This window comes from Xenopus laevis, chromosome 1S (assembly GCF_017654675.1).
Source record: "Xenopus laevis strain J_2021 chromosome 1S, Xenopus_laevis_v10.1, whole genome shotgun sequence".
In the NCBI taxonomy this organism is placed as follows: domain Eukaryota; kingdom Metazoa; phylum Chordata; class Amphibia; order Anura; family Pipidae; genus Xenopus; species Xenopus laevis.
In genome coordinates, this window is record NC_054372.1 from 24,686,605 (window position 1) to 24,707,896 (window position 21,292).

General features: G+C 40.4%; 1 protein-coding gene across 2 annotated transcripts in view; it reads right to left on the reverse strand.

Annotated features, from left to right (window-relative positions):
• Positions 1-8,166: 8,166 nt before the first annotated feature.
• rell1.S (RELT-like 1 S homeolog) overlaps positions 8,167-21,292 on the reverse strand; it is a 35,180-nt gene continuing 22,054 nt past the window's right edge. For both annotated transcript variants that reach the window (NM_001086425.1, XM_018233107.2), the window contains 5 exon segments: positions 8,167-8,547; positions 10,603-10,630; positions 11,705-11,843; positions 14,177-14,425; positions 19,937-20,012. In NM_001086425.1, coding sequence (NP_001079894.2) covers positions 10,607-10,630; positions 11,705-11,843; positions 14,177-14,425; positions 19,937-20,012 — 488 coding nt within the window. In that variant the 3' untranslated portion in view covers positions 8,167-8,547; positions 10,603-10,606.

Consider the following 21,292-nt stretch of genomic DNA (forward strand, 5'->3'; position numbering starts at 1 on the left):
GGGAGGCAAATGGGTCATTTCTGTTGCTTTTGAATCTGAGCTGAATGCTGAGGATCAATTGCAAACTCACTGAACAGAAATGTACCATGTGGGCCCCCCTTCAAGTCACTGACTAACTCAGAGTTAGAGAAAAGCAGGAAGTAGTGTTCTGGCTATTATGTTAGACATCTGTACACTCCAGCCTTTATACATTACATTTTTGGCCAATTAACTATATTAGAAACATTTTTTATTTTGCACAGCCTATCTATTTACCCAGTTTTTATTTTTACACTGAACTGTTCCTTTAACACTGTGGCATTTCCTGCCATTTTAGAAAAGGTAAGTTAAGCAAAGTACATTATTCATTCTAAATCTAATGTGGATCCCTTGAGAAAAGGTTAAGGAACTTTGATATCAGTGCTAAACAAAGTTGTTGTTTACCATGAACCCTGGAGCAGTGACATGAGAAGCACGTGGACTAAGTGAAAATGTACGAGAGTGCACATTATTAGCTGCTGTCTGAAATGTTCTCACTGGTTACTTATAACAGGAGAGCTTGAAAGCCGTGCGGTTAAAAAGTCAAGATAAGTTGCTGTTGCTCAGCAGGCGCGTAAAGGTAAACATGAGCCATAGACTAAGTGCTACTTGTCTAACTGTTACTCTGGAGAGCAATGGAGGCAAATTCACTAAAGGGCCTACTTTTACCAGCAAACTCTTCGCCAGGTGTAAATTTAGCTAATTCACAAAAATGTGAAGTTGCGTCTAAGCAGCTGAACGCTGGCGACGTTTCACTAGCTTTAATTCATCAGCACGATCTCTCACGAACGTTCATTTCTGGTTAGCAAAACTTCATTAGTATTCTTACACTTCAGGTCAATTTGAATAGGGCGGGTACATATAGGTCATATATATATATATATATATATGTGTCTTTATTAGTAATGGTGAAATTGCTGTAAGTGGCCACTTATAAAAAAAAAAAATGCCCAAGGAAGCAAGATAAAGGCAAAAAAGATCCTCTATTGTCCTAGACATGAGCCCATCCTAAAACAAATGTGGTATGCCCCGCAAATGGTTAAAAAAAAAAATATTAGGGTCAGGGCACATCCAGGGAGATAAGTAGCCCAGCGACAAATCTCCTCTTCTTCCGGGCGACTAATCTCCCCGAACTGCATTCCCTTGTTCTTCGCGCCGGCTAGAATGCAGATCGCCGGCTGGCACTCAGAGCAATTCATTTTCCGAAGTCGCCCGAAGTTTCCTCGTGAGGCAACTTCAGAAAATGAATCGATCCGAGTGCCATCCCGCTGGTGATTTACATTTTAGCCGGTGGGAAGACAGTTTGGGGAGATTAGTGGCCTGAAGAAGAGATTTGTCGCTTGGGAATCTGAGCGTGTCCTGACCCTTATATTTAAAACTTATGAAGATAATCCCACTTTCAAATATGAAAAAACGCCAGCGTTTTTTTTTAGAACTTTTATGATTTTTTGGCATACGGGATATGATGTCACTGACATAAGATTGAGGAGGATGTGACTTCATATTGGGAAACTCTGGCGAAAGAGGTAACGTTTTGTAAAAGTCGCACTTTAGTGAATTTATGGAGTAACGCCAGAGTGAAAATTCGTCTGCCAATAGAGCGCGAAAGTGAGCCAGCGACAGTCTCTTTCGCTAGGGAATTGTCCTCTACGCCTGTTAGTAAATTGTCGGTGTCCCTGCAGATGGGATTTTTGGCTAGTGACGGCCACTTCTCCCTTTAGTAAATCTGCTCCATGGTGTCTTACCTTCTTCTCTCCACCTACTTACTCCTGGGGCACCAGGGCTTTAGCGTAAGGTCACACGGGGAGATTTAGTCGCCTGGCAACTAATCGCCTCTTCTTTGGGGTGACTAATCTCCCCAAACTGCTTCCGCCTGCTACAATGAAAAATTGCCAGCGGCATGGCACTCGCGGTGCTTCGTTTTCCCAAAGTGAGGTAACCGGGCGACTTTGGAAAACAAAGGAGGAGCTGACATTGGCATTATAGTATTGCTCTGAGATTATTCTCTTCATACAATCCATGTGAGGATATCAGCTCTGATCAAGTTTACACCTGCCCATAAGATCAAAACGACGTTTTTAGTTAAACCCAGGAGTGAGTATAGAGTTCAGTGCGTTACTCGCTGAATAACACGGTAGTCAAGGCAAGTAATCGGTTTCTTGCAGCCATTCACAGCAATAAGTGGCCTTTTCATTCAAGATGAAATCAGATCTTGGTCGCACAGTGTGAGTCTTTACTGGAAGTGATAAAAGCCACACAAAGCCTAATTGTTGGGAGTGTATAAACTATATGTCTCTATCCTGAGCTAATGAGGTTTCCTAGTAACCTTGAAAGTGATCCTTCTGCTGTGGTTTTTGGATTCTCGGTTAGGGCTGAAAGAAAATAGAACTTAAAGGACCAGTATGTTTTAACTTTAAATTCGCAAAGTCTTTATTAAAGGACAAGGAAAGGCAAAAAAATAAAATCCCATTTTTACTTTCTTTAATGAAAAAGAAACCTATCTCCAATATACTCTAATTAAAAAATGTGTACCGTTTTTATAAGAAACCTGACTGTAGGCAGTGAAATTCTCCCTTCATTTACTGTTGTGGATAGGAATTGTCAGACGGTCCCTAACTGCTGAGCAGGGAAACAATCATACTTATGAACAGCAGGGGGAGCCCCCACCTTACTTCCCAGCCATGCAGAACTCAAGCAGCTTTGTTTATGACGATCCCTAAGCAGCCCAGACCACACTGAGCATGTGTACAGTCTTAGTCTTGCAAAGATGTTTAACAAAGTTACAAGATGACAGCCCCCTGTAGCCAACTTTGAAAGCATAAATTATTTGTTTGATTAGGCTTGTGGTGCAGTAAGTTCATGTTTATATTTAGTATACAAAATACACCATTTCTAGCCTTATTCTATTTTAGACTTTCCTTGTCCTTTAAGGCGACAGGGTGACGATCCATCATGTGGCGCTCGATTTTTCCTCCCTGCCTTCTATAGGAGATAGCCATGGAGGAGCAATCGAGCGTCGCGCGATGGATCGTCACCCTGTCGTCGTTTCTGAAGAGCGAATTTTTAATTTTTGTTACTGATCCTTTAACATACAGTGGGGCTCATGTATAAAACACTGGGCAAATTTGCACCTGGACAGTAACCCATGGCAACCAATCAGAGGTTTGCTTTCACTGCTAAACCTGAACATCGGGGAGACCAGGCAAAACTGATTGGCTGTATGAGCCTAAAGGCCCCCATACACGGGCCGATAGAAGCTGCTGACAGACAGTCATGTGTAGGGCCCTCCGATGGGCTTTCCCGATCGATGTCGGTCAGATGTCGATTGGGCAGGGTAAAAAAAAAATCATGGCCGCTCCTGTTAGTTTATGTGGTCCCACAAGCCAACCGCCCATATAGCCTCCATTCTGATCCGATTATTGGGCGCTAGGGCCCACGATAAGATCAGCCCGATATCGCCCACTTCAATGTGGCATATCGGGGAGAGATCTGCTCATTTGGCGACATCGGCAAACGAGCGGATCAACGGGTGTATGGTCACCTTTAGGGTAAAGGCTTGTTCAGAGCAGAATAATACTCCTTTAGTAACATCTGGCCCTATCCATGGCCAGATTAGTCAAATACGCCATGTGTGGCCCTGTATTGTATTACACATGTAGTGCAATCAGGGTTGGACTGGGTGGGTCAATGGGAAAAAAAGCTTGATGGGCTCCCATCAACCCAGACCTCCCTGAAACATCTGTGCTCTCCCCTGACCTTTACCAACCATGGGGCAAATTCACTTACATCACAACACTTCGCCAGGACAACGCTAATTCACTAAAATCTGAAGTTGCACAGAACTCTGGCAAAGTAGCGCTAGCGTTGGCTAATTTGCATACGGTGGGAAGTTAAATTTAAATGGACGTATATGTTGCAGCAAATACATTACACTACACAAGCCCAGGGAACCTTAATAAATAAAATAAAGTTCTTATATTGCCCTACACATGAGCCCAGTGTATAGTTTATGTGCCATATGTTAGGAAATGTAGGGGGGAGCCCGGGTACCCAAAAAAAATTTTTTACGGACTTTTGCAGCCTATCACCCTGAAAAAGTAAAAGACGCCAGCATTTTTGGGACTTTGAAAATTTTTCAACTAAAAATGGAAGAAGCCCTATACATTCCATTGCACCTGGCCTGTTCTGAGCTGGCGAAGGAGAGGCTGGCAGAACAGGTAACGTTGAGTTAAAGGCGCATCTTGGTGAATTTGCAAAGTAAAAAAAAAAAAAAAAAAAGCGAAACTTTGCCTGGCGTAAGAGTGCGAAGTAGCGCTAGAGTCTATCTCCTTCGCTATTGAAGTTACCCCTGCGCCCGTTAGTAAATCGGCAAAGTCCCGAAATGACGGCACACTGGCGAATTTTCACTAACGTTAGTCACTTCGCCCTTTAGTGAATTTCCCTCCATTGCTGCAATATAGACTTGCAAGGTACATGGGGGGCGTGAAGGGGGTGCAGCATCCAAGAAGGACCTCACAGCTGTAGCAAGAAGGGAATGGGGGTGGGGGGCTGAGGTGGTAACCCTAAACTCCCCCATCAGACTCTTAGTGCAACTAATCTGTGTGTGGCCTAGCAGTGAGTGTACAGAATTACAACTCCCCGCATTAACTAGGATCAAAGCCTGGATTCTGATCATAATGATCTATAGGGACAACATTTACCCCAGCTCAGTCCATAGTCAGCAGCAAACGTCTCGTTGGTTACTTGTTTATCTTCTATTTCTATTCCATGAAACTGTCAGCAAAGTAGAAAAGTAAATCATCTGACCTCTAGTTGGGGGTCTCTTCATTCCCTTGCTTGCTTCTCCCACTTATAGAGACCAGGGGAACACTACATTCCCTGCTGCTACACGGACAATCTGACAAGTACTCGCTGCAGGAATGTGCAACACAAGACACAACTGTCAGGCGTGTTCTTTTCTAATTGATGGTCACAGCCAGAGGGGACTCTCTAATCCGGGCGTCTGTCCCACAAATTAACAATTACAGAACCCCCCGAGCCCTCCAAAACCTGTATGCGCATAAATAAATTCTCATACTTTCTCCAAAATGATTCACCTACTTCTGCCAAGTCTGTACAAAATGTGCGACTGATATGAGGAGACACCAGTGGATTTATCATGCAGAGCCCACGCTGGTGCGTTTAGGAAATGAGGCCACCGACATCTTCTGTCCCTTGAGCTCCACTTGCTGGAATAGTGGCAGACAACAAATCCCATGTGATGATGCAACATCCCTCTCTCTTTTAACTAATCTGCTGTGAAATATGTACTGTATGTGAATATATATAGTCGTCGTATCAGTCTCGTTGCATGCGCTTCCTCGCATCGGATCTGAAGAAGGCGCACGGTGTAGATCAGCCCTAAAGGGGTAACAATGGGTCCTCAATAAATCTGCAGCTGGGGCAAATAGGGTGACACTCCTCTCTTTAATTACAATGAACCCATTGGATGAGATGCACCAAACTTAAAACAGGATTCCCTACCTGGTGTAAACAATAAAGCGATATAAGCTGCTGACTGACTACGTTGGCATCTTTTCAGGCAGTGCATGGGGCCCTCCAAAGGGCTTCCAGCTTGATATGTGGCTGAAAGTCAGACTGATGTCGATCAGGCAGGTTTAAAGGGATACTGTCATGGGAAAAAAAATGAATCAGTTAATAGTGCTGCTCCAGCAGAATTCTGCACTGAAATCCAACAGATTTTTTTTATATTCAATTTTGAAATCTGACATGGGGTTAGACATATTGTCAATTTCCCAGCTGCCCCCAGTCATGTGACTTGTGCCTGCACTTTAGGAGAGAAATTATTTCTGGCAGGCTGCTGTTTTTCCTTCTCAATGTAACTGAACGTGTCTCAGTGGGACATGGGTTTTTACTATTGAGTGCTGTTCTTAGATCTACCAGGCAGCTGTTATCTTGTGTTAGGGAGCTGTTATCTGGTTACCTTCCCATTGTTCTTTTGTTTGGCTGCTGGGGGGGAAAAAGGTAGGGGGGTGATATCACTCCAACTTGCAGTACAGCAGTAAAGAGTGATTGAAGTTTATCAGAGCACAAGTCACATGACTTGGGGCAGCTGGGAAATTGACAATATGTCTAGGCCCATGTCAGATTTCAAAATTAAATATAAAAAAATCTGTTTGCTCTTTTGAGAAATGGATTTCAGTGCAGAATTCTGCTGGAGCAGCACTATTAACTGACAGTATCCCTTTAAAGATCCCATTGGATCGAGGACCACATTGGTTAGTTGATGTAATTCTGGATCCAACCGCCCATATTCTGCTCATTGAGATCTGAACGTTCGGTCCTAGTGCCCACGATCAGATCAGCAGGATATTGCCCACCTCCTCAGGGAGAGAGACACTCGTTTGGCACCTGAGCCTTATTTTGCTCATTTCTAGGAGTTCCCTCTCGGCGTGGGCAACATAACACTGGCTGCATGCATTTTAAAGGAGAAGGAAAGCTTCCAAGGCAGTTTATTGCCAATACATTAGCCACAATAGTGCAAGGTAGAACACCATTTTTATTCTTTAGAATGTTTTTCCATACCCGAGTAAACAGCTCTATAAACTCTGTTTGTTTAGGATAGCAGCTGCCATTTTAGCTTGCTGTGACATCACTTTCTGCCTGAGTCTCTCCCTGCTCAATCATAGCTCTGGGCTCAGATTACAGCAGAATGGGGAGGAGGGAGGGGGAGAGGAACAAACTGAGCATGCTCAAGCCCTGCCCTGGAGGTTTAAGATGAAAACAGGAAGTCTGATACAGAAGCCCATGAGTACACAATAGAAGGAAAGAAATACTGTGTCACTTTTGACAGAGGACTCAGAGCAACAGAAAAAAAATACAGTGCAAGGCTTTGATAGTTGCTAATCTTATTTTTTATTGCTGGTCTTTTTTGAGGCCCTCTCCTGTTCATCTTCCAAAGCTGCTCCTTAGTAATGACACCCCCACGCAAACATATACTTTAGATTCTAAGCATGAGAGCTGTGCAACCCACCATGTATTTTCAAAACAACAAAGTGAACATTAATGTGAATAACCCTATAATACACAAAAGCCATGAATATCTTGCAAATTATATCCTTATAAACGGTGAGTTCTGATGTCATCAGTTATAAACGGTGAGTTCTGATGTCATTTCTGTCACATGACTAACTAGAAACTTGTGTATTATAATAAATAAAGTAGCCCCAGTTGCAAAATATGAGGATATTAGAAGTTACCTCGGAGTTCCATGACCTGTATAATTTTATATGGTCATGAAACTCCTTGGTAACTTATAATATCCTTATATTTTACAAGAGGGGGTACTTTATTTATTATAATACACAAGTTTCAGAGCATAGGCCAAATGATTATGTGCCTATGAGCCTTAGGGTAAGGGCACACTGGCAGATTAAGAGAGATTAGTCGCCCCAGCGACAAATCGCCTCTTCGCCGGGGCGACCATCTCCCCGAACTGCTTTCCCCTAGAAATAGAATAAAAATTTTTTTAAAAAAACGCCAGCGGTATGGCACTCGCAACACTTTGTTTTCCGAAGTTGACTCACGAGGATACTTCAGGTGACTTCGGAAAACGAAGTGCCGCGAGTGCTGTCCCGCTGGCTTTTTTTTTTTATTCTAGCCGGTGGGAAGGTAGGGGAAAGCAGTTCGGGGAGATTGTCGCCCGAAGAAGAGGAGATTTGTCGCCGGGGCAACTAATCTCGCCAAATCTTCCCGTGCGCCCTTACCCTAAAGAGAAGTACTAGTCACGTCCAGCAGGGGAGATAATTGGCGATTTACTAGTGTGCAGCTCTATAGTCTATACAGGTATGGGACCTATTATCCAGAATGGGGTTTTCCGGATAACGGATGTTTCTATAATTTGAATCTTCATACCTTAAGTCTACTAGAAAATCATACAAACATAAAATAAACCCAATTGGCTGGTTCTGCTTCTAATAAGCAAGTACAAGAAAAAGGATAAAAATTTGGATAAAATGGGAGTCTATGGGGAAACAGCCTTTCCATAATTCATCCTGTATGAAGACAATGTGGTTTCTGACTCCTGGGTTTACTCTTTGGAATAAAAACTGAAATCCATAATGAATACGGTCTCCTGACAAATGTAAGTGTTCTACAATACGGCTTTATTTACAGCAGCCCTGCACATATTCCCAAGCACCTCTCAATATCAGGAAAGCTCCGGCACACAAATAGGCCCAGCCAGAAGACCCGATATACAGACTGATACATAGAGATCCGTCATACAGAGCCGGTCAAATACACACATTAAAAATTCACCAGAAGATTTTCTCATTTGAAAAATTCCACTAAAAATACAAAAAATATTAGGAATGCAGTTCTTTTTGGTACAGACTTATTGCTAAAACAGAAGATCCATACGTTGACATATTGGCCACGGCCAGCTCCTAGGTACATCTGCTGATCTCCCGATCTGGACGCTTCCGTTATTTTCTATGGACCCAGATTAAATACTTGTGGCTTCTTGCACTGCAAAAAAATAAATAAATAAAAGAAAGAATAATAAAAACGTGGGCCACTTATTTTAGTTTAAATAACCCAAAGTAACCAATCAGCAACTAGCTTTGATCACGGACGTCTCTGTGATGGCATAATGGAGTTAGATTTAAGTATATGTGTTTTGCTTAACAGTGACGACATGCTGCCCCCTTGTGGCTCTTAACAGAGAATTCAACCCTGTATAAAAAAATTTAAAAAAAAACTCCGCTGTCAGAATCTGCGCCAAGGCTGAAGTATAAAGTGTGTGGCATTTTTTTTTTATATATACAGGGTTGAATTCTTCTTTAAAGATATTTTACATTGCAGAAGAAATTACCAACAACTTAAAGGAACAGTTCAGTGTAAAAATAAAAAAATGTTTCTAATATAGTTATTTAGCCAAAAATGTAATGTATAAAGGCTGCAGTGACTGGATGTGTAACATAATAGCCAGAACACTACTTCCTGCTTTTCAGCTCTCTAACTCTGTGTTAATCAGTGACTTTACGGGGGGCCACATGGTACATTTCTGTTCAGTGAGTTTGCAATTGATCCTCAGCATTCAGCTCAGATTCAAAAGCAACAGTTATGACCCATGTGCCCCCCCTCAAGTCTCTGATTGGTCACTGCCTGGTAACCAATCAGTGGAAACCAAGAGAGCTGAAAAGCAGGAAGTAGTGTTCTGGCCATTATGTTAGACATCCAGTCACTCCAGCCTTTATACATTACATTTTTGGCTAACTAACTATATTAGAAACATTTTTTATTTTGCACAGCCTATCTATTTACCCAGTTTTTATTTTTATACTGAACAATTCCTATAACAAGGAAGGTATCAGGGATTTGGATGATACACAATCAAGAAACACCAATGGAAATGTCCCCAAGCACCAGAGAGGGTGGTGGTGCCAGGGATACCAATAACGTTAATATTTCTTCTTAATCACAATTTCTATAATTAATGATATAAAGTAACGGATGCTCATGTGTGTTTTATAAGTTTATGGCTGTCATGAAGGTTCAGTTGCTGAATATACAGCTTGTTCCTCTCAGCACATTATGGATTGCTCCTCCGTGAAATCAGGGATTGCTCCTCCGTGAAATCAGGGATTGCTCCTCCGTGAAATCAGGGATTGCTCCTCCGTGAAATCAGGGATTGCTCCTCCGTGAAATCAGGGATTGCTCCTCCGTGAAATCAGGGATTAGTAGTGACAGGCCAGAATGCTCACACCAGATGCAATTAGTCTTTATATTTGTTTTTCATTTTCTTTCTTTTAAGTTTTTTTTTCTCATCAGCCCCCAGTTTTGGTTTTTCATCAGCTATTTGGTTGCTAGTTGGCTACAATGACCAGCAGGTAGTGCTGTTGTCTCAAAATTCATTACACGAGCAGTTTAAGAAAAGCTATTTTATTGAAAAGTACAAAAATAACGGTGCAAACTGCAAACGTAGCGCTCTCTAAAGAGTGCTCCGGGCAATTCAACATTCATTTTGAGGTTTCACATTTAATTTAAGGAGCATTAACAAAGAAGTAAAGCTACAGAGACAGTTTATTGGCAATAGATTAACCACAATAGTGCAAGCTATAGCACTTTATTTGTTCTGTAGAATGCTCCACCATAACGGAGTAAACAACTATAGAAGCTCTCTGTTTGTTTAGGATAGCAGCTGCCATATAAGCTTGGTGTGACATCACTTCCTGCCCGAGTCTATCCCTGCTCACTCATATCTCTGGGCTCAGATTACAGCAGGGAGGGGGAGAGGAACAAACTGAGCATGCTCAAGCCCAAGCCCTGGAGGTTTAAGATGAAAACAGGAAGTCTGATACAGAAGCCCATGTGTACACAAAATAAGGAAAGAAATGCTGTTTTTCTTTTGGCAGAGGACCCAGAGCAGCATTATGTTGAGGGGTAAATGGTGTATTTATATAGACCTTTCTGATAAATCTTACTTAATTTTAACCTTTACATCTCCTTTAAAAGCCATTATAAAGCACAATTTCTTTAGAACAAAAGACCCACTATCTCTAAACAGTAAATGACACTTACCTCCTCAGGTGTCTACGGGACTTTGAGGCTAAAATGAAACAAGTACGACATTGTGTTACTTTCCAAATGGAGTGTAAAAAATACCAACGATATATTAAGACATAACTTACAATATACATGCAGTCCCCTGAACACACAGAGACCGAGAGATAATTTGCTGTACAGAGGAGTTCCCAAAACAAATGTGAAGGAATACATTGCAGACAATCCAAATAACTTGTACAAATGGTACACTCCCGAGTTCCATTCCATCAGTATCGCATGGAATGCACATGGTCACGTGTAATTCTTGGAATTGACTGCAGCAATACACATGGGTTCCATCATTTACATGATACTCAATGACTAATAGCCCATGTGAATGAGCAGTGCAATAGCTGCTCTTAAAGGGCATGTAAACCTCCTATGCAAAAATGTAATCAGTAAACAGCCTCTTTGGAATCCTTAGATAACTGCCACTCTGGTTGTTTAAAGATTAACAGTAAGGCTGCAGCATCCCCCTTAATCACTTAAAATTCCTTCTCCTCCTCTAACCCACTCTGCCCCCTCCTTCAAGAATTTACTTTGGCTGTTGGCTCATGAGTATGCTCAGTTCTTCTCCTCTCAGATTACTAAACACACCCTCCAGTCTAACAGCCAATGAAGAGACAGTATTTCTGGTTCCCATAGAAACTCTAGCTGTCTGATCCTATTCTTTTCTCCTAATCACCTCTCCTGAGCTCAGCTTAACCATTACAGTGCTCAACCCCAGCAGAACTTTTTATCTAAGTATGTTGGGTCTGTGTAACCTGCATTCTGCATTGCATGAACTTTACCAGCATTCATGTCCTGTTTGCACATGTGAATGTTACTGATGATGTGTCAGAGGTAAAATGGTCGCCTGGTGAAAGCTGCTATTTGTTTTAGGAAAATGTGATGGAGCTGGCAAATGAAGGGGGTTTATGCAAAACAAATGATGGGGGTGGGGGAAGATATTTCCAACGTATATACATGGTAGAAAAATGCAGGCTTTACATGTCCTTGAAGCTATCAAAGGACTCCAAGCATTTGGGCAGGCTAGAGGACAACAAGCTGGCTAACATGGCTATTTCTGCCCACTTACCTCAGAGTCTGTGCCACTTCTCTGCCTGGTATCCACACTTACTGGCGTAGCAGGGACCTCCCCATTTGTACCTTCCGACCTGTCAGCCATTAACCTCTTTCTTTCTTTTGACTTGGGTTCCACCTTGGTGACCCTGAACCTGTGTGTTGTAAATGGAGAGGAGAGATATTTCAGCAGTTGTGACTCTATAGCAGGCTACAAATATTCACTGTTATTTGGTGGATCAGCAACTCAGCTGGGTAACTTGCTGGTGCTCATTTTACTCGTGTTTATGGAGTAATAACTGTTGGACCCTCTGCTGCCTGGTTTCCAGCCTGAACACTGTGAGCGCCTTGTGTAGAGTTACAAATTGTATTCAGGCTGCTAAAGCCAAAGGTCACTTCTCTATCCTTATCCACCTTGACTGATCATCTGCATTTGATACAGATGACCACTCCCTCCTGATGCAAATTCTGTATTCGCTTGGTATCCATAACCAGGCTGCATCTTGGCTCTTCTTACCTCACGGACTCTTATACCAACGAAACCTCAACTCCAGTTCTTCTTAATGTAGAGGCCGTTGTTCTCCCTATACACTCTGCCTTTAGGAGATCTCATCCGCTTATTTGGCTTAAATTATTAACTGTATGCCGATGATACCCAAATATATTTATCCACCCCTTCATGAACAGCTGAAACTGAGGCTCAAATCTCTTAAACTGCCTCCTAGCAATATCCAACTGAATGAACCAGCACCACCTTAAACTAAACCTAACAAAAACTGAACTAATCATCCTTCCACCTAAGCCTGGTCATATAGCCCCATTTACTATCTCTATTGATGGCATGCTCATTAACCCCATCAACTCAGCTCGCTGTCTGGGGGGGTAATCTTGACTCCTCCCTCTTTCTCTGATCATATTAACACTGTTAAGACCTGCCCCTTTTTCTTACACTATATTGCCAAAATCTGTCTCTTTCACCTGCTACAGCCAAGACACTCATGCATGCGCTCATCATATCCCGACTAGATTACTGTAACCGTCTACTAACTGGCTTACCTAACTCCCATCTCTTCCCTCTACAGTCTGTATTTAATACTACCGCCAGATCTCTCCTCCTTTCATCCAAAAGGGTACAGGCCACTCCTCTGCTAAAGTCTTTATGATGGTTTCCCGTAAAACAAAGAACAAACGCCTGGTAACTATTAAATGAATTACACTAAAAAAAAAACATCTAAAACATCTATTCTACCCTGCACTAAGATAAGCTCTGTCCTGCACAAAGTTTACAATTTGCAATGCTTTATTAAAAATACAGCGCTATAACTCTGCTTCCGGTCTACTAAATAAGGCGACGGGGCGACAGTCACTCTGCAAAATCCATCATGCACCACTTAACATCTCCTCCTAGCCTGGAAGTCAATTGTTACAGCTAGCTGTAGGGAGGATGTGGAGTGCTGAATGTTGGATCTTGCAGTGTGTATGTCGCGCCATCGCCTTATTTTATTACACCAGAAGCGCAGTTATATTGAGGTATTGTTAATAAAACATTGAAAATAGTAAACTTTGTGCAGGCTACAGCTTTTATTACCGCAGGGTAGTGCAACTGATTTTTTTACTTAATTTTTTAGTGTTACAGTTCCTTTAAAGCCCATCATTCCTCTGCACCCAACTACGTCATCTCTTTTTTCTCTATATGTTCCTGGCCGAAACCTTTGCTCAGAGGAACCACTTGGTTGCACCCCCCCTGCTTATACCGTTTCCCACCTCAAACCCTTCTGTGTTGTTGCTCCTTATATTTGGAATGCCATTCCTGAATTACTCCAGAGAGAACCCTCTCTCAATATCTTCAGATCTAAACTCAAAGACTACCTCTTGCAGCACTTGCATACACCTGAACTGGAAACTGGCACTGTAACCTACAGCACTTAATATCCCCCCCCCCCCCGATTTTTGTCTGTTAGTTACCCCTCCATTTAGACTAAAGCTGGCCATAGACGTGTAGATTTACCTTCACATCAGACAAACGATCGTTCGATGCCATCTCCCAACCTGCCATTAACCATTCAGATCAAATAAAGTAGTAAAAGAACAGATCAACAGTCTCCCACCGATATCGTCAGGATGACAATAAATGCATAGATATTATTGATATTATCGGTAGTAGACAAAAATTTTCTAATCTGTCCTATCAACTGAACGACCGATCAGCATCTCACGAAAAATGTTGGGACACTCCACACACGGCCCAAAAATTATACGAAACAGAGATTCGTACGATCAAATCTTTGCATCTATGGCCAGCTTTAGTTCTACGGGGCAGGGACCTCCATCCTTTTGTCTCCTTGACACTTAATCTGTATTGTAACTAGACAATTTAATATGTCTGCCCAGAGACAGAAAATCATTTCAGAGATCCTCAAACACATTTCAGCTTTAAAGTGTTTTCTAAACAGAAGTTATAATGACATAGGAATGTGAGGAATCTTACCTTCCCACAGACAGAACAGTCACTGCTCCTTGGTGGCTTCTTCGTGGCTCTTTATGTTTTTGTGGGGACTTTAAAAAGTGCCATCTTTTGTTGGTGCATCGAGTGCACGCGTTCCTTTCGGCCACTCCTCCAACGGTGTGAAGATGGTGCCCCCGGCAGGAATGCTTCGATGGAGTCTCAGCAGGAGAGGTAGGACTGATAGGAGTATCAGGAGTTATAGGACTGCCCGGGGTGTTCGGAGTAGTAGGGCTACAAGTGAAAAGAAAGAAATGATCAGATGAATAGCTTTGCCGTTCAATGGACCATGTAATTCATGTTTTCAAGAGGGCGCCCTTTTTTTTTTTTTCTCAATGAGAATCTAAAGAGGGCAGTTAATTAGGAGGATCCCTATACAACTGGGAGAGAGAATCTGATTAAATACATTCTCCTCCCACAACTGATCTGAAAAACGACATATAAAATAGATGTATAAATAAATAAGGGGGATCATATAATAATCTCCCTAATGCTTTATTTACCAGCTGACACAAGGTCACCCATTCCGATTAGAAGAAAAGAGGTTCTGCCTAAATATTCGGAAGGGTTTTTTTTACAGTGAGAGCTGTGAAGATGTGGAATTCTCTCCCTGAATCAGTGGTACAGGCTGATACATTAGATAGCTTTAAGAAGGGGTTGGATGGTGTTTAGCAAGTGAGGGAATACAGGGTTATGGGAAATAGCTCATAGTACAAGTTGATCCAGGGACTGGTCCGATTGTCATTGTGGAGTCAGGAAGGAATTTCAAAATGTTGAACTTGATGGACCTAACTTACTATGTTCCTATGTAACTAAAAAGTTAGGATCAAGTATAAACCAAATGTTCTGTGCTCTTCAGTTCTATTTCCTTCAACACAAAACCTCTACTATAGACCGGGACTATGCTTTTAGAACACAGGCCCTTCAAGTATTGTACAAATATGAATCTTTTATTGCGCCAACAACAGACCTGTATTCTAAGTTTTGTACCCGGTAGACATATATACATATGAAGCATGTTTTAAGGTTTTGTGTCCCAGATTATATTTTCTATAATCAAATGCTCCACTGATCCCTGGGCAGAGGGATATTGATTCCAGTTCTCTCTCTATATAAACAAGTCATTGGAATTAGGGATGCACTGGATCCAGAATTCAGTTCGGGATTCAGCAGGATTCGGATTTGCATATGCAAATTAGGATTCCAATTCAGTTCAGTATTCAGCCAATCTTTTGCGAATGATTCGGGGGTTCGGCCAAATCCAAAATAGAGGATTCAGTGCTTCCCTAATTGTAATGCTCCCAATATAGAAAACAGCCCCTGTGCTTCCAAGAGAAATGAATATCCACATGAAAAAAAGGAGCACTCAAGGGATTTATGAATGTGTGAAAAAAAAAAAAAAAAAAGGATTCCCATTCCATTGAGGTATATTTAGGATGTCCTGAGAAAGGCCCTCTTAGCAGGATCAAAACATTGACAAAAAAAAAAGAAAAAAAATTTGTTATTCATAAATCCTGTGAGTGCTCCATTTTTTCATAGAATGCCCAACTCCATTTTATCAAAATTTTTAAAAATGATTTCCCTTTTCTCTGTATTAATAAGACAGTAGCTGGTACTTGATGAAACATAAAGCTCCAAATTACAGAAAGGCAGTCTTCCATAGACTTCATTCTATCCACATTTTTAAAAATTGCTCCATTTTTCTCTGTAATAATAAGACGGTACCTTGTACTTGATCCAAACTAAGATATAATTAATCCTTATTGGAAACAAAACCAACCTATTGGATTTTATATTTACATGATTTTCTAGTAAACTTAAGGTATGGAGATCCAAATTATGGAAAGATCCGTTATCTGGAAAACCCCAGGTCCCAAGCATTCTGGATAACAGGTCCCATACCTGTACATCTATAAACTCCAGTTAGAGACTGCATAATAAACCTGTTCAATCAAATAATATTTTTCATTTAACACATAAAGCACAATCCCAGCCCAAGACCATGTGAGTGGGGACAATGTCTGCCTGCTGCCATGCCTCTATTGTTCTACTTGATGTTTAGTCTTTATAACTCATTTCTCCTTCGTGTTACTAAACTATTAGGCTCAGAATGCTACACATTATATTATGAGTTTCTGTATTATTCTTTAGCAGTGAAGCGATGTACCTCTGTACCCTTGTAACTACTGCAGATTAAAGGGCAAATACGTAAAACAAAACTATAATTATCTCTCTCTCTCTCTCTAGAGAGAGATATATATCTATATAGATATATCTAGCATGTCTCTTTGAAAAAGGCCTCGGAGGAGGCCGAAACGTTAGACTCTTGTAATAAATTTTCTAAAATTTTTATAAGACCTGAGTGCGGATCTTTTTTGTGCATTTACAGATTGAAACTGTTGGAGCTGCACCCGGGCGTTTGAAACTATGTATCGACAGTGCCGGCTTCATGGAGGACGAGAGAGAGATGAGGGAGAGAGATGAGGGAGAGAGATGAGGGAGAGAGATGAGGGAGAGAGATGAGGGAGAGAGATGAGGGAGAGAGATGAGGGAGAGAGATGAGGGAGAGAGATGAGGGAGAGAGATGAGGGAGAGAGATGAGGGAGAGAAGATAGAGAGAGATAGAGATATAAACAATTCTCTTTCCAAACGTTGCAACAAAGAGGAGTTCTGTCTCAGTTAAAGGAGGTCTGCATGACTGCCGTGCAAAACATTATAACCAATAGAACCCAATATGGCCACTGGCTAGAGACCATGTACAATGTATTTGATGACACTTTAGATTTTGATCCTCGGGCAGTACTACTGCAAGTGAAATGAATGTGATCAAACTGTATTGTTCATCTCACAGACGCTCTTTATCACTTTCCTCAATGCACGTTGTTGTTACTTCTTGAGGAAATTGCCAGAATTTCACATTCTTCAAATTATTGAAAACATTTCTGTAACAAGAATGAGATTAATGCAAAGATACGGCCAGAGCCACTCACCAATCCTTCCATGTGAACAGCAAAGGGAAGAACAAAAACAAGAGATAATCAATCCCAACTGATGCAAATGAAGCAAATACAGCTCTACACAAAATGCAGCTTAAAGTAAAATCTGACTGGAACAGCTGTATCTGATTAAAAAGCCAATTGTTATATAGTTTATTGGGAATTATAATTTTGCCCCTAGCACCGCTCATGCCATAAAGGGGTTGTTCACCTTTAAATTAAACTTTTAGAGGCATTTTTATCAATTTCGAATTGAATAAAACTTGAAAATCCGAATTTCAACCGAAATTAAGTCAACGGTTTTTTTTGGTCGAATAGGTCTGTATTCGCCGAATTCGAATCGCGCAATCGATCAAATTAGATTCGAAGTCAACTAATTGACTCCAAATGGGTTCTAGGAGGTCCCCCGTAGGCTTAAACGGCAATTTGGCAGGTTTTAGATGGCGAATGGTTGAAGAGACAGTACATGATAAATTCAGATATTCAAATTTTTTTAATTTCTTTCAAATGCAAATCGAATTTGGACTATTCCGTAGTTGAAGTACACAAAAAACCAGCTCAAAATTAGAATTTTTATCATTTGAAAATTCACCTCGACCTTTGATAAATCTGCCCCTTGGTGTAACGTAGATTACAGTTATTTAAAACAATTTGCAATTGTTTTTCATTTTTTATTAATTTGTGTTTTTTTTTAGTTATTTAGCTTTTTATTCAGCAGCTCTCCAGTTTGCTGTTTCAGCACTCTGGTTGCTAGGGTCCTAATTACCCAAGCAACCATGCACTGATTTGACTAAGAGACTGGAATATGAACAGGAGAGGCCTGAATATGAAGAGGAGTAATAAAAAGCAGCAATAACAATTCATGTGTAGCCTTACAGAGCATTTGTTTTTTTAGGCAGGGTCAGTGACCCCCATTTGAAGGTTGAAAAGTGTCAGAAGAAAAAAGGCAAATAATTAAAACATTTAAGAAATAATGAAGGCCAATTGAAAAGTTGCTTAGAACTGGCCGTTCTATAACATACTTAAAGGTGAAACACCCCTTTCCTAGGGCACTTGACAACATACTGTATCATGCCATCTACTTACTTTAAATGGATAGGAATCAGGCCTAGTTTGTAAGACAAACGTACTTATAGATCGCCAACCATTATCCAGAATGCTCGGGACCTGGGGTATTCCGGATAACAGATCTTCCCGTAATTTGGATCTTCATACCTTAAAGGGATCCTGTCATCTGAAAACATGTTTTTTTCAAAACGCATCAGTTAATAGTGCTGCTCCAGCAGAATTCTGCACTGAAATCCATTTCTCAAAAGAGCAAACAGATTTTTTTATATTAAATATTGAAATCTGACATGGGGCTAGACATTTTGTCAATTTCCCAGCTGCCCCGAGTCATGTGACAGTATCCCTTTAAATCTAAAATAATTCAAACATTAAATAAAGCCAATAGGCTGGTTTTGCTTCCAATAAGGATTAATTATATCTTAGGTGGGATCAACTGCAAGCTATTGTTTTATTATTACAGAGAAAAAGGGAGCAATTTTTAAAAATGCGGATAGAATGAAGTCTATGGAAGACTGCCTTTCTGTAATTTGGAGCTTTATGTTTAACGGTTTCCAAATAACGGATCCCATTCCTGTAGGTTATAGAACGACCAATTCTAAGCAACTTTTCAAATGAAATTCATTATTTTTTTTCCAGTTTTTAATTCTTTGCCTTCTTCTTCTGACTTTTTCCAGCTTTCAGGAGGGGGTCACTGACCCCATCTAAAAACAAATGCTCTGTAAGGCTGCAAATGTTTTGTTATTGCTACTTTTTATTACTCTTTCTATTCAGGTCTCTCCTGTTCATATTCCAGTCTCTCGTTCAAATCAATACATGGTTGCTAGGGTGATGACCCTAGCAACTGGATTGCTGAAATTGCAAACTGGAAAGCTGCTAAATAAAGAGAACTCAAAAATCACAAATAAAAAAATCAACTGCAAATTGTCTCAGAATATCACGCTCCACATGATGCTAAGGGGCAGATTTATCAAGGGTCAAATTTCGAAGTAAAAAACACTTTGAAATTCAACCATCCAATTTAAACATTTCAAATTCTAAACTTTTTTCATCGAATTTGGACGATTGAATGATTTTACTTCGACTTCAAAAAAAACTTAGAAAACTGCTGTAGAAAGTCCCCATAGGCTAACATAGCACTTCGGCAGGTTTAATTTGGCTAAGTATTGAGGTCGAAGTTTTTTTTTTTTTTTTTTTTAAAGAGACAGTACTTCGATTATCGAATATTCAAACTATTTTACTTTGAATCAAATTCGAAGTAAATTCTAAGTTGTAGTATCCTAATCGATGGTTGAAGTATCCAAAAAATTACTTTGAATTTCGAATTTTTTTTACTTACTTAGAAAATTCCCTCAAATTCACTTCGACCCTTAAATCTGCCCCCTAAAAGTTAACACAAAGGTGAACAACCCCTTTAAAAAGGACAGGGTATATCTAAATATTGTGTTTTAGGCACAGCAGCATCTAGTTAGCAACGGAGGAGACAACACATATAACAAAAACCCTATGCCGTGTAGCCCTGTGGGTAACAGATCTATTTAAAATGAATCTTTGTAAGTGTTTCTATGCTGCAGTCGTGTTACTATTCAGCGGATATTTTACCCTGAGCCTGATCAGATGATAAAGAGTTAAACACAAGGCATGTGAGCTGAAATGTTACAAATAAGTAACAGGGAAATCTTACCTCTCAGGATCAAAAACACTTGTATCCCCAACTATCGAGTTGTCTGCCACCATGGCCTTTAGAATATCAGCATTAGCTGCACAGAGAATTCACAATATAAACAGAAGGAATTGCACAATAACTGATCCAACACTGGCACATTTCTTTTTTTTTTTTTTTAAATCCTTTAAATTTAAATTCAAATATACTCGAAAATTCGATTGGGGTGTTATTTAAAAGGACCAGTAACATAAAACATTTTTAAAAAAAAAAAAAAAAATTTGTTTCTACTTAAAAAAAAAACAAAAAAAAAAAAAAACACCAAGGCAGTTTTAACTTTAAATTCGCAAATTCTTTATTAAGAAATGACTTACGGATTCTAGGCTTACACTCTACTGCAGAAACGGCGACTATCCATCATGCGGTGCTTGATTTCTCAAGCGCCGCAGTATCCGATGGCAACCAATCAGGCGATTGCTTCCAGTGTTCAACCTACTGCTGGCTGAAAAAAAAAAAAGCTTACCACTGATTGGTTGCTATGGGTTACTGCCCAGGTGCAAATTTGCCCAGTGTTTTTAACACAGGACAATAAACCTGCGCATGGGAAGTTAAAGAAGTTCATCTTTGAGTAAATTGTTAGTACAGGTATAGGATCCCTTATCCGGAAACCCGATATCCAGAAAGCTCCGAATTACGAAATGGCTGTCTCCCATAGACCATTTTATACAAATAATCCAAATTTTTAAAAATGATTTCCTTTTTCTCTGTAATAATAAAACAGTAGCTTGTACATGATCCCAACTAAGATATAACCAATCCTTATTGGAGGTAAAACCAGCCTATTGGGTTTATTTAATGTTAAAATGAATTTCTAGTAGACCTAAAAGGCATGAAGACCCAAATTACAGAAAGATTCGTTATCCGGAAAGCCCCAGGCCCCGAGCATTCTGGATAACAGGTCCCATACCTGTATAATGTAGAGAGTGATTCTGAGACAATTTGCAATTGTTTTTCATTTTTTATGATTTCAAGTTTTTGAGTTATTTAGCTTTTTATTCATTTGCATTATAAACAAACAATCTGGTCGCTAGGGTCCAAATTACTCGAGAATTAGAATTGGCCATTTTCTAACATACTAAAAGTTTACTTAAAGGTGAACCACCCCTTTAAACCTTCAAAGCCGTGCCATTTTACTCCTATCCATCGTGGAAATAGTTTGATCAGGTACAGAATGCTTTAATTGTTTAATGTAATTGTTTTAAGGCAGTTAGCAATACTTTATTAATGGGATACAGGTATGGGACCGGTTCTCCAGAATGCTCTGGGGTTTTCTGGATAATGGATCTTTCCATAGTTTGGATCTTCTTACCTTAAGGG